The 13,710-nt window shown below is 39.2% G+C and overlaps 1 protein-coding gene across 14 annotated transcripts in view; it reads left to right on the top strand.

Annotated features, from left to right (window-relative positions):
• UBAP2L (ubiquitin associated protein 2 like) overlaps window positions 1-13,710 on the top strand; it is a 42,290-nt gene that overhangs the window by 5,642 nt on the left and 22,938 nt on the right. For 5 of the 14 annotated variants that reach the window (XM_070044323.1, XM_070044320.1, XM_070044322.1 and 2 more), the window contains exons 4-10: window positions 413-523; window positions 4,106-4,274; window positions 4,678-4,773; window positions 5,196-5,241; window positions 5,764-5,876; window positions 9,948-10,000; window positions 11,967-12,052. In XM_070044323.1, coding sequence (XP_069900424.1) covers window positions 413-523; window positions 4,106-4,274; window positions 4,678-4,773; window positions 5,196-5,241; window positions 5,764-5,876; window positions 9,948-10,000; window positions 11,967-12,052 — 674 coding nt within the window. Of the gene's footprint in view, window positions 1-412; window positions 524-4,105; window positions 4,308-4,677; window positions 4,774-5,195; window positions 5,242-5,763; window positions 5,877-7,665; window positions 7,726-9,947; window positions 10,001-11,966; window positions 12,053-13,710 lie in introns of all 14 variants that reach the window. The other 9 variants (XM_070044306.1, XM_070044313.1, XM_070044305.1 and 6 more) reach the window with 3 other exon arrangements.

Below are 13,710 nucleotides of genomic sequence, written 5' to 3'. Positions count from 1 at the left end.
ATTGTCTGATTGTACCCCTTTGGACAGCTACCTTGTTCAAAGAGGTTTTACCTTAATTTTAATCTCTTGTTTATTGAATGACTTTGTTGATACCATTGTACAGCAGCTTCGAATAGTTGTGGCATCTAGGAAATGTGGCAAGTCATGGTATACTGGATCCTGTGTGCTTCTGCATTTGATTCTCTATTAGATGCTGTATTATTCAACTGCTTTATAAATACTTTTGCCCCATCCCTAATCACAGGTTGTTAATATTTTGCTTTTGGAACTAGAGTACCAAAATTCTGCATGTTTTACTTTTTTAAGCCTGCTTCTTTCAAACTCAGCTGTGTCTTCTCCCTTTTTTTCACCTAGTTTTCTTTTGTGGGGAGTGCAGGCTTGTTCATGATGGTTGCTGATCTTTCTCTTTCAGTTGATTGATATCACAGGCAAGAACCAGGATGAATGTGTCATTGCTTTGCATGACTGCAACGGAGATGTCAACAGAGCCATCAATGTACTGCTGGAAGGAAACCCAGATACGGTAGAGTGCTAATAAAGTGTTCTAGAAAGTGGGTCCCTCGTTGAGAGGCTAGTAAATTCCAGAAATAGCAAGTGGGGTAACTCACCTTAAAGCACAGTATCTTATTCTCCAAATAAAGCAAGGAACTGTCTTGGAGATTATTTACCGCAGGTTGCAAATACTTAAAATTTATGTACAATAAATAGGAGAAAACAGATAAAATCAGTTTCTTCTAGTTGGCCTGGAAATAAATTATTCATTCTAGGCTAGTGACTGTTTTCAAGATTTGGTTAGTCTGAGTTAGAGGTGCTATTTAATAGCCTTAGTTACTAATCATGGAAGATTTCTGCTCACATGTTGTATTGCTATTGAACAAAGCCGCAGACTACTGGATTCTGATTTCAGAACACTCCCACCAATATCAGCTTTACATTTCACAATACCTTTTCATCATGTGAACTTACTTCTGTTGAATTAGCAGAGAAACAAACTTTAGAGCCTGTTGACCATCCCTGGAGATGACAGGGGATATTGGAGGAACTCTTGCCCTAGAATTTAGAGTTGCTTTCACCTCCTCCTTTCCTTTCTATTTAATGAGAATCCTGTGTTTTGTTATTGTCTTATTACTGTTTCAAATTTTTAAGCCCCTTAAGAGCAGGGATTCTGCCTTACTAATTAATCTTTGGTATGTTCCTGCAGTGTTTAGTAGAGACCTTTATTATTATTTTTTTAATGAGGAGTGTATCATTTGAAGTCATTTTTATTTACTTGATCTTACTCAGGGGATCTTTGGTTGAAATTGATAACCAGATTTCATCCTTAGAGAGATTAACTTACTGATGTTACAGTGTCACTTTAGCTGAATGTTGGAGGTTTGTCAGTTTCCTCGAAGCAATGGGAAATAATAGTGAAAAACTATTTTTAATCATTGAATTTAAATTCGTACCTTTTTCTCTTCAAAAGTGTGGTCCTAGATTAGATTTTATATTATGGGCCTTGTTTGAAAATTACTGCCTGGATAATCAGAAAGCAGTTCTGGTTCATCTTGAGTTTACTCCAGAGTAATTGCCTCTGTATTTTCGAGGCAGTGGGGTAGAGGTAGAGGTGAATCTACTTACACTTTTACAAAGTGTGAATTTTGGGGGGACTTTCCTGGCGGTCCAGTGGTTAAGACTCCAAGCTCCCAGTGCAGCGGGCACGGGTTCGATCCCTGGTTGAGTAACTAAGGTCCTGCATGCTGCATGGCACGGCCAAAAAAAAAAAAAAAGTGAATTTTTTTTTTTTTTTTGCACAAGTCATATTTTGTTTCACCTTCTAGCATCTCCTGCCTAGTGCTACAAGTCTGACCTTTCACAGTATCAAAAAAGAAAAAAAGGTAGAGAATGTAGGTTTATGCCACAAATAAATAAGCTACTAGTGAAACCAATGGGAATCAATGTTGGATGTATTTGGTTGGATGAGATCGTATTAGAAAACTGGCAGTGCCTCGGGAAGATTATAGTAATTCTTTTTACTTACAGAACCCATCTCGTGCCAGCAGCTGATGTATAACCATAGAGAAGAAAAAGGTGACAGGTTTCTGAAACCTATCAGGTTTTGAGACAGAGTAGCAAAAACTCGAAGAACTGTGTCGAGTCTGGTTTCCAGTGTTGCTGATGTAGATTTAGCTACAAGGTTACTATAATTTATGAATTGAAGCTACTGTGAGCAAAAATTGACCTACCAGCTATAATGTGGAATCCGGGTGGGTTGAAAGAGTAGGCAACAAGGAGCTGCCGAGTGCTAGGCAGATACTTAATTTTTAGTAAAGTATTTCTTGTGGACTTTTTAGAATATGTAGATATGCTTTTAGTATAGTTTTAAATATACTGTTTTTGAACTTAAAAATGTTTAAATTGTGGTAAAATATACTTAACAAAATAGACCAGTTTATCCATTTTAAATATACAATTCATTGGCATTAAGGACATTCACAGTGTTGGACAACCATTACCACTATCCATTTCCAGAACTTATTCATTTCCTAATTAGAAACTGTATCCATTAAACAGTTAACTCTCCGTTTCCCGACTCCCAGGTTGGGGTAACACCTATTTTCACTACCTCGTGTAAGGTTCTGCCTGTTCTTGGTACCTCATGTGAGTGGAATCAAATAATATTTGTCTTTTTGTGTCTTCGTTTAGTAAAATGTTTTCAAGGTTTATCTATATTGTGGCTTGTGTCAGAATTTCACTCCTTTTTAAGGCTGAATAATATTCCGTTGTATGTTTGTAGCACATCTTGTTTATCCACTCATCCACTGGTGGACACTTGGGATTATTTGGAAATAAGTTGTTGTAGACATCATAGTACTTTATTTCCTAAATTCTTTGGCATGTTTCCCTTAAAGGTTACTCTTTTGTATGACCACAATATTATTATCAACCCTGACAAAATTAATAGTAGTTTCATACTACTATTCCATATTTTCAAAGTTATTGGATATTAGACACCTGTTGCTGAGCAACAGGGCCATTGTAGTTTGGGTTAGATGGTATCTAGGATAGTAAAGCTCTGATAGTCTTGGTGATTGAACTGGAACTTTCATTTGTACATATTTTCTGCAAAAATTTGTAATCAATGTATTTGTGTGTTTAAAACTTTAAATTTATAGGGAATTCGCTGGTAGTTAGGACTCCACGCTTTCACTACTGAGAACCTGTGTTCAGTCCCTGGTAAGGGGACTAAGATCCTGCAAGTCACACAGCAAGGCCAAAAAAAACCTTCAAATTTATAAAACTCATTTTCGTAAGGAATGAGTTTTTGCAAGACTGTTTAGCTCATTTTCCTTACTGTAAATATTCCCTCCTGCAATCTGGAATGAACTGCTTTGAGGAAGATTGAATCGTATTGTAGCAATTCAGGATGTATAGGGGAGAACACAGTGAATAAAACCAGGAATGGAAGGCTTCCTATAGTCAGCATGTCTCAAGGCCAGGGCTGTGCTTTCCTGACTGCTATTTGGTCTTCTTTTAAATAAAGGAAATTGGTGTGTGTGAAGGGGGGTGGGTTGGGGAGTAGGTATAGTTGTTTTCCTCATAAATTCTAGGTTGCTGAATTAGAGAATATACTCAAGAGTCAAATGATATTCGTTCATTCTGAATTCAGAGTTAACTTTTACAAACTTTCAGTTTTCTTTTCTGCTTTATTTGACATGGATAAGGCTATAAAAAACTGGGAGTCACTGAATCCAAAGGGAATTAGTTTTTTCAGCCCAGGAAACACACTTGACAGAAAGGTCCAGTAAGTAACTAGGTCCTTTGACTACCACGCCGAGTGACTGAACTGGACAGAGATCTCGGTAACCCTTTTGGAAGTGATCCCTGCAATCCATTTGCTTATAAGCACCTCTTCTACAAAAAGGGCTTTAATTTTGCAGTGATAGGTGTAGAATTTGTTTTGAGGTTCTGTCTATACTCTCCACTTAAACAGAAATAAACTAATAGAAGTTATCTTAGATGTGGATGCTGAGAGGAGAATGGTTAACAGTTGTCCCAGCTTTTATCTCTGGTTTCCTGGTAGCAGCCTATATTGATTAGACATGAATGCTCTGCTCTTCTTTAGCATTCCTGGGAGATGGTTGGGAAGAAGAAAGGAGTCTCAGGACAGAAGGACGGTGGCCAAACGGAATCCAACGAGGAAGGCAAAGAAAATCGAGACCGGGACAGAGACTATAGTCGGCGACGTGGTGGGCCACCAAGACGGGGGAGAGGTGCCAGCCGCGGACGAGAGTGTATGCATGGGGCTTTAACAAAACCAGTTGTGGGTTAGTAATGTCTAGACTTGAGGGATGTCAGGGCTCTGCGAGGCTGGATCTAGTAACCATTATATCATCCTTATGATTTTTCTTAAAATCATCTGTTCTGAGACCTTGGCATTTCTTGCATGTAGCCTTTTCTAGCAACAGCCACCAGTTGAGCATGAAGTTACCTTGTAGCCGTTTGTAAAATTGTTTGACTAGTAACCATTCCCTAGTAACCATCATGTTCCATCCTTCCAGCTCATTTTCTCTTCTTTGTTTTTGTCTCCCCACCACCATGTATACATACCATTTATGTACATACTTTCTATTCACTTTGCTCTGGCCATCTGTGGTGTTTTGTTTTGTTTTGTTTTGTTTTGTTTTTAAATTTCAGTTCGAGGTCAGGAAAATGGATTAGATGGCACCAAGAGTGGAGGGCCTTCTGGAAGAGGCACAGAAAGAGGCAGAAGAGGTCGTGGCCGAGGCAGAGGTGATCAGTTTGTTGGCGGGATGGATATTGGGGGCAAGCTACTCTTATTAGTTTAGTAGGGGTCTACTTTATTTAAAACCAGACAAATTCGCATGGACTCTGGATACCTTAATTGTTGAAGTGTCATGCAAATTCTAGAGACTACTGAGTGGGCAGTGGGAAGGAAGGTAGATGTCATTTCCTCTGCTCTTTATTGTTGCTATTATTGTATTTGCTTGAGGATCCAGCAGTTTGATCAGCAAAGGAACAACCTTGTCAATAATAATTGTCCTGCTGTGTTATATTAACTGATGTGCTACAGAGTGAGAGAAGGAATATCTGATGATGTCAACCACTTACTTTCCAAAGCTGCCTCTGTTGGCAAGGTGATCTTATATCAACTTCTAAAATATTTCTTTCTCCCTCTTTTTCTCATTCTTTAGGTGGCTCTGGTAGGCGGGGAGGAAGGTTTTCTGCTCAAGGAATGGGGTAAGTTTCATTGATCCAGTGTTAAAGTCTTTAATTTTTCCTTAAGCATTACCATAATGTTTTAGCATGGTTAATATCCTGGTATCCTGAGGATAATAGGCAGCTATAACCAAAATGTGATCAGAAAGATTGCTGGACTATTTCATCAGGTGTGTATAGGTATAGGGCTTATTTCTGGGAGATAAGCATTTACCACCTGAATTATTTTATCTCATTTGAATACACATACCTGCTATTTTCTCAAAATCTTCATGTGGATTTTATTGGTGTCCTAATCCAAAAGGGATAGTGGATATAAATTAAAATTATAAAAAAAAAAGATTATACCATGAAATTTTAGGTAAGCTGGTAAGTGAGCAAAAGTAGACAGCTTACAGGCTTATAGAATGGGGCCATGGTTGATCTGTACTAGGAAAGAGACAATCAAGATTCTGATTGCCCTCCTTTTGAGTTAATTTTCACTGGTGCTGCTTAGAGCTCAGAGACTCTTTTAAGCTTTTTTTTTTTTTTTTTTCCTCCCAGAACCTTTAACCCAGCTGATTATGCAGAGCCGGCCAATACTGATGATAACTATGGCAATAATAGCGGCAATACATGGAACAACACTGGCCACTTTGAACCAGATGATGGGACGAGTGAGTGACTTTTATTAGTTTCTTGTCTCTGGGAATCTAAAGAAATAATTTTTTTGAGGATATACTTAACAAAAAAGTGGAGTAGTTTTTGGCTGCTGAGTCAGAGAGAGGAAAGGGGTGACAACTGAATTGCAGTGTACTCTCCTTCATTTACTTTGTGCCCATGGGCACATTATACATGCTGTTTCACCTGATCTTCATCACTATTTTATGAAATAGACATTATTTATCATCACTTTCCAGATGACAAGACTTAGACTGCAAGAGTGGTTATGAAATTTGTTTGAACTCAGAATTTTTTGACTCTCAAAGCTCATGCTCTTTCCATTATACCATTAGCTCCAATTGTATTTCCTAGTGTTTCTGTTTGGCTACTTAGCTTTGCCTTTTGAAAAGATATCCAGAATTAATCAAGCCACTACTTGTAAAGATGAATAGGGCCCAGAATCAAAGCCCACTGTCAGTTTGTTTCTGCATACAGAGATAGGATTATCTTTTTCCCTTAATTTTTGGGAAATCTCAGTTTATGGGCAAGAAGGAAATCTGGAGACTTTCTGCCTTTCTTTGTTGGATAGTCTTCTGGGTGTGGTAGAGTATTATGGGATTCGCTTTTTTTGTTAGCTGACTTTGATGCATATTTGGGTAGTGTATATATGTTTGAGGATATGTTAGGCTTGTGGGATACACCAAGATGTGTTTGGAAGTAAGAGATAACTTTTACTACTTTAAATAAGAACAGCCTCTTGGTTCCAGAGTACTTTCTTATGAGACCAGCTACCTCTTTCTGGCTGAGCCAGCACATGGAAAGCCTGAGAATTTTTTCCTCTTACAAAGTGGGGGAAGGGTTAATAGTAGAGCATGAAATAGGCTGTTTGACTCCTTATCCATTTAAATTTGCCTTACCCCCTTTCAGAAATCAGTTACCTTAATCCTGCGTCTTTAGGAAGGTCTTTGGCACAAATCACTTCTCATCTACTGCCCACAATATGCTGTACCTCAGGTCCTGAATGTTACTTGCTTGTTGTTCATCAAGCTATCTTATAAACTCATTTTTAATACAGATTTCTCATTGGTGGAGGCTAAAGTTGAGTTATTGGCAAGCTAGATATCTTTTTGAAGTCCCTTAACCATTTGGCTATGAAATATCCTTTTCTGTTTTAACTTATACTTTGGAGGCATTAGAACTGCTCTTCATTCATCTCTTGATGGCTTTGTAGAGCATTGGTAACAGTCCGAATAACAGATATGTTTCTGAGCTGTAGTTCGTTCTTGGGTATTTGGCTTTTTATCATTGGCAGAAAAGATAATAGAAGTCGAGGGATTTGTTTTTAGTTGTGGATACAAAATTAGGCATGGAGTCCCAGTCCTAGATTGAAAGCCTTAGCTATTTTCAACAAGGATCTGGTTGGGAAAAGAGAGAGGGAAGAAAGAGGTGTGTGTTTGTTTATACCGAGTAGAGAATAGCAGATTTGGGAGGCTAGACTCAGAAATTTTTGATTTGTGGCTGAATGAAAAATTATGTGAATTGCTTGTTAGTGGGAAAGTGTTGAGTATAGTTTCATGCATTCCCTTCAAAGTTTCATGATTTGAACTTAAGCTTCATGCATGATCTCTTTTTGTGTTTTCATGATAGCAAATTACAAATTCCCTTTTTAATTTAAAAAGAGACTCAAATCTACCCTTAAAATATCCACAGGTACAGTGGGAATTGTGTGTTGGGGGCAAACATTCTCATTCACAAGCAAAATTTCACTGGTTGTTTTTTCTTTTCTTTTCTTTTTTGTTTCAGGACTTGATTTCATTGGGGTTGAGGGGTCAAATTATCCCCGAAAATTTGAGACTGCTCCTGGTATGATACATCCAGGCGCCTAACTGCCCCGGATATTTAATAGATTTTTATGAACTGAAATATCTGTGGATATGTCATTTTTCTGTTTTCCTGCTTTTTATTTTTCTGCTTTTTTCTCTCATATTCTGTGCCTGTTTTTCCTCCTTAAAAAAATTAGTTTAATGAATATTTAACATTTACATTGTCTGTGCTTTTTGCTGATGGAATGGAAGCCCTAATCTTTCGTTCAGAGCATTTGCACTCTTTCTGTGCCTTAACGCTTCCTCAATGTAGTCCTTTTCCTTAGCCAAGACCATATGTCCTATATAGGAAGGTGTCAAGTAGCTGTCTACAGTCTTCCTTTCCATTCCAGATGCAGTCGCTAGAGTACAGGGGAAAAAAAATTTCTTGCATTGAGAGATAGCCTCTCAGTAGTAAATGACTTCTTAGATCACTTCCAATTCTAGGATTGTGTGTATGTGTTAACGCAGATTTTGGATTCCAGTTTAGCCAGGGTGGGATGGTTGTCAATGGGGAGGAAAAATGCCATCACTAGAGAGGGAGAGAAGAGTGTGGTTTGTAACTTGTCTAAACTGAGATTGGACTTTAGTTTGATTTGGAGAACATTGTCATTATTAAGTGGTTTGGAATTTCCCTGGCATAGTTTTAATATTGTCCTGGGAAAGGCATTGCACTGAACGTATTTTTCTCTAGGAAATAGGATTTTTCATTATTAAATGTTTAAGAGAATTTCAGACGGGTTTTGTAGGTGTTAGAATATTTCTCTTCAGTGACAGTGAAATCTGAATGCCATGCCTTCATTCTTTCATTCTTGTAAGAAGTTTCCCCATTTGGAGAGAATGTTTTAAGAATTATTAAATATATACTGTTATTCTAGAGAAGAAAATAAGGCGTTTTCTGGTCCTTGCTACACAGAGGTTCCTGTTTCTTAGTGTGGTTCTTTGGTTGAAGGGAAGAATTTTAGGTCTCATAGAAACTCACCTATATTCCTTAAAAAATGCCAGGTTCCTTTTCTGAGGATATGCGTATACGTAAAGCAAAACAAGGGGAATATGCAAGGTGGTTTGATTATTTACAGACCTCTCCTACAGAAACTGTGTCCCTCCATTGTCCGTGCCATGACTTTTACAGGTCAGATTTTGTGTTTTGTATAGTTAGGACCAGTACGGTAACTATTACACATATTTTATTTTTCAATCTCATCTCCTGTCTTCTGAAAAGAACAGATCCATTGGGGTTTCTTATAATTAAATCAAAACGATCTATAAACTTGACTTCTGCTGAGTATGCATTTTTAAATTTAATTTTATTTTTGGCTGCGTTGGGTCTTCGTTGCTGCACGTGGGCTTTTCTCTGGTTGCAGAGAGCGGGGCCACTCCTCGTTGCGGCGCACAGGCTTCTCATTGTGGTGGCTTCTCTTGTTGTGGAGCATGGGCTTTAGGCACGTGGGCTTCAGTAGTTGTGGCACACAGGCTCAGTAGTTGTGGCACATGGGCTCTAGAGCGCAGGCTCAGTAGTTGTGTCGCACAAGCTTAGTTGCTCCATGGCATGTGGGGTCTTCCCGGATCAGGGATTGAACCCACGTCCCCTGCGTTGGCAGGCGGATTCTTAACCACTGTGCCACCAGGAAAGCCCTGAGTATGCATTTTTAAATTCAGTTCCCATAGCAGGTAGGTGTCAGTGCTCTCAGTTTGGATTTCAGGCCTTTCCTTCTTCACTGCCCTTTGACTATAATGTGGCAACCATTTGTGTTCCTCTGCCCCTGCTGCCATCTTTCTTCAGACTGCCTGCAGTATTGTCTTATACCAAATAAGTATAGCTTGCATGTTTCAGTTTAAATTGTCTGCTGCCATTTCACTGAACGGACTACTAAGTCAGAGGACTTGAAGGCCCTTAAGAGATTGCTTGGAGCATTGGGTCCATTGGAGTCTTGCTGTCTCTTGCATTTTCTCTCTCTTTCTTACTGTCTTGCTCTCTTTCCTATTACAGCTGTGTAACAAGAACTGAAAGTAGCTGTGAAATCATAATCTTATTAAAACCCTGGTTGTTCTGAGGTATCCCTTTCTAAAAAGTCTTTTCCTCCCTCTGAAGCCCAAGAATCCCTTCTGATTACTAAATTCTAGTTACACTTTTGGCTGCCAAAAGTTTAAAACGTCCGTATTTTCTGCCTGTGCTTTGTACTGGTACTTAAAATTACTTCATTGTTTTTCCTTTATTCCCAGGTGCATGGAGGACTGCAACAGAGGAGTGGGGAACTGAAGATTGGAATGAAGATGTAGGTATTCCCAGGTCATTCCTCATTAGTACGTTCTATCCCTAAGTGGTGTTTAGGGATAGAAAATGGGTATGTTTCTACCCCTCAAAATTCACCCTTAAGATTCTGACCCAAAACTTTTACATCCAAAATAGTGTTCTGAGCCAGAACATTTCACATATGTTATATGAAGGAGACTGGGCATGAACAGGACTCTGTGGAACCAGACTATGGAAAGGGCAAGTGCACTTGTGTAAGTCCAATATCTGATTGTCGGATTTATCCCAGGAAGAGATGGTGGTTGGGTAGGGCACTAGAAATGGAGTTAGGCAGGTAGTGCATTGAGTAATAGCTTCTGGTGGCACATGACTCTCCTTGGAGCAAATCAGTTATTTGGTTCACATTCAGGCATTGGTGTATGGTCCTGTAATTGGCTTAGAGGTGGGTACAGATGAGAGTTACAGTACCAAGTTCTTAAGTTTACAGTCTGGTTGACTCTGGGACCCCTTTTGTTTTTGTACTAAGAGTGCATCGTGGTGATTGTAATTGAGATGAACATGTAGGTTTGGCTATCTTCCAGATTGACTAAACTAGGAAACCTCATAGATGGGTGGCATATAAACAAGCTATATGAATTCTCTGGAGTAGTACCTGAGTAAAAGAATTTTCCTGATCCCTGGTCACAGTCAAGCTTTTGCTATGAATTACAGTTTCCCGTGATCATGGATGAACCTTCCTGTACTTGTATTTATTCAGTCAAGACAGAATATGATAAGAGGAAATGATGTGTCAAACTGTTTTGGTTTTCAGGCCTGAATTTTAAAATTCTGGATGTATCAGCATTAGAGGGTGATTGTTTTCTCTTGTAGCAGAGCTAGACTGCTTTGTGAATACTTTCTAAGATTTGGCTTGTCAGCTTAACCACCTTTCAGAGAATGATATATTTGGGGGAGTGGATTCACTGTTTTTAGAGGGGAGATTTTAATCAAAAAGTTTTTTTAAAAAAATCAGCTTTTGGGGAATTCCCTGGTGGTCCAGTGGTTAAGGACTCCTCGCTTTCACTGCCTAGGGCCAGGGTTCAATTCCTGGTCAGGGAACTAAGATCCCAGAAGGCCGGGCAGCATGCCCCCCCCCTCAAAAAAAATCAACTTTTGAATAGTAGGAAGATTTATTCCTTACAATTGTTTACCTAATTTTAGTGTTTTATAGTGGAGAGACTAGGTGTAACAAAGTCAGTTTTAAGGCAAAAAACGCCTTTTAAAAATATATATGTATTTATTTATTTGGTTGCACCAGGTCTTAGTTGTGGCAGGCGGGCTCCTTAGTCGTGGTTCCAGGGTTCCTTTAGTTGCGGCTCGCTGGCTCCTTAGTTGTGGCATGCAAACTCTTAGTTGTGGCATGCATGTCGGATCTAGTTCCCTGACCAGTGATCAAACCCAGGCCCCCTGCATTGGGAGCACGGAGTCTTATCCACTGCGCCACCAGGGAAGTCCCCAAAAAGTGCATGTTAAAATTATTCCTCCATATATCGACTCATCAGCACTTGGGCCCTTACTGCTCAAAAGCCAAGAATTAACTTATATCTGTCTTCATCTTGGCTGTGATCTTCCTTTCTTTGAGAGGAGTAGTGGAAGATAAAGTATGGTTTGGATTGAGGTAGGAGTTGGGAGCTGTAGCGGGAAAACATAAAGGGGCTTTCTCTGTTTTTCTGTCTACCATATTCACCTTCCTGTAAGTTCAGTGCCCATATTATGTGACTCCACTCGATTTTATTAGGTTTCTTGATTCTACCCTCTCTTTTGATAAAACCATTGTGCACAGATAGAAGGGGCTTGAAAGTCAGTCCATTCAGGATTCCTTAGAGTAGATAGTTCTCTCTTCAAAGAGTTTTCCCCTTTTTCTTGATGTTGAATTCCCCTTAACCTGTGCCAGGTTTCTGACTGAAACCTACCTAACACTAGGAGTGACTAATTCCTCTGTTTTCCAGCTTTCTGAGACCAAGATCTTCACTGCCTCTAATGTGTCGTCAGTGCCTCTGCCTGCGGAGAATGTGACAATCACTGCTGGTCAGAGGCAAGTGTGTGGTATAATTCTGTATCTTTTCCCAAGGGTATCTGCTAAGTTAGTTGTAAGGAAGAATGGCACTGGACCTCTACAGACTCCCATGGTGTCGGTAATAATGATAACCAAATCATATTAGGGTCCTATTAAGTTGATTGGTAGATTTGTAAGAGTTGATATTAGTAATCTACTGAATGGAAATCCATATATTACAATTTTAAAGCTAACTCTCCCCCAAACAGCCCTTTAATACATAGGTCAGCCTTGTCAGCATCATAGGTATTGATTAAAACTTAGAACTTAGAACTTGTAGTAAGTCAGGTAAAGAGAAGCTGAAAGTGGAAAGTTTTCATTTATTTCTGAATTTGCAGAACTGTTCAATAGTTTCTTCTCTTGCTTAATAATTATGGTCTTTGCTTAGCCCACTGAGCACGGTGATAATTTTTTTCCCTAGGATCTGGCTTATGAAATTTTTAGAACTTGAACATAGGTATTGGGGTCAGTAGAGGAAGATAACACTTGTCAGGGAATATTTTTATCCCCTGAAAGACTCTTGGATTATATCTAGACCTGGGTATGATAGCTGTTGATTCAGAATGTCCTAAAGAGAAGTGCGATAGGAATAGGATGTTCAGGATGTCATTACCAGAGGTAATGTGTTTTTTGTTTTCATACATCTTTATTGGAGTATAATTGCTTCACAATGCTGTTAGTTTTTGTTGTACAACAAAGTGAATCAGCCATATTCATACATATATCCCCTCTCTCTTGAGCCTTCCTATCCCACCCCTCCAGGTCATTGCAAAGCACCAAGCTGATCTCCCTGTGCTATGCTGCTGCTTCCCAAGAGCTAGCTATTTTACATTTGGTAGTGTATATATGTTGATGCTACTCTCACTTTGCCCCAGCTTCCCCCTTCCTCTCCCCCATGTCCTCAAGTCCCTTCTCTATGTCTGTGTCTTTATTCCTGCCCTGCTACTAGGTTCATCAGTACCATTTTTTTTAGATCCCATAAATATGAGTTAGCATACGGTATTTGTTTTTCTCTTTCTGACTTCACTTTGTATGACAGACTCTAGCTCCATCCACCTCACTACAAGTAACTCAATTTCGTTTCTTTTTATGGCTGAGTAATATTCCATTGTGTATATGTGCCACATCTTCTTTGTCCATTCATCTGTTGATGGACATTTAGGTTGCTTCCGTGTCCTGGCTATTATAAATAGTGCTGCAGTGAGCATTGTGGTACATGTCTCTTTTTGAATTACGGTTTTCTCAGGGTATATGCCCAGTAGTGGGATTGCTGGGTCATATGGTAGTTCTGTTTTTAGTTTTTTAAAGAACCTCCATACTTTTTTTTTTTTTCCTATGATACCAAATATCTGTGATTTTTTTCCACACCAATTCTTCAATTCTCTGACACCAGCTGGGTGTTCTGACACTAACTCTCCAGAGTTAGCGCAGACCCAAGTTGACGGCTCAGTACCACAAGACTGCCTTTATTTACTTCAGAGGTCAGCTGCAAATGGGCCACCTGCACATTTCTGCCCAGCCGACTACAAATTTGGGAGTTCTCACAGCCCCCTGCTCAGGTTTAATAATTTGCTAGAATGACTCATATAACTCAGGAAAGAGTTTTACTTGCTGTCCCTGGTTTATTATAACCAGTA

This window comes from Globicephala melas, chromosome 1 (assembly GCF_963455315.2).
Source record: "Globicephala melas chromosome 1, mGloMel1.2, whole genome shotgun sequence".
Taxonomy (NCBI): Eukaryota; Metazoa; Chordata; class Mammalia; order Artiodactyla; family Delphinidae; genus Globicephala; species Globicephala melas.
The sequence above is the reverse complement of the archived record's forward strand: the minus strand, read 5'-3'. Positions and strand labels throughout refer to the sequence as shown.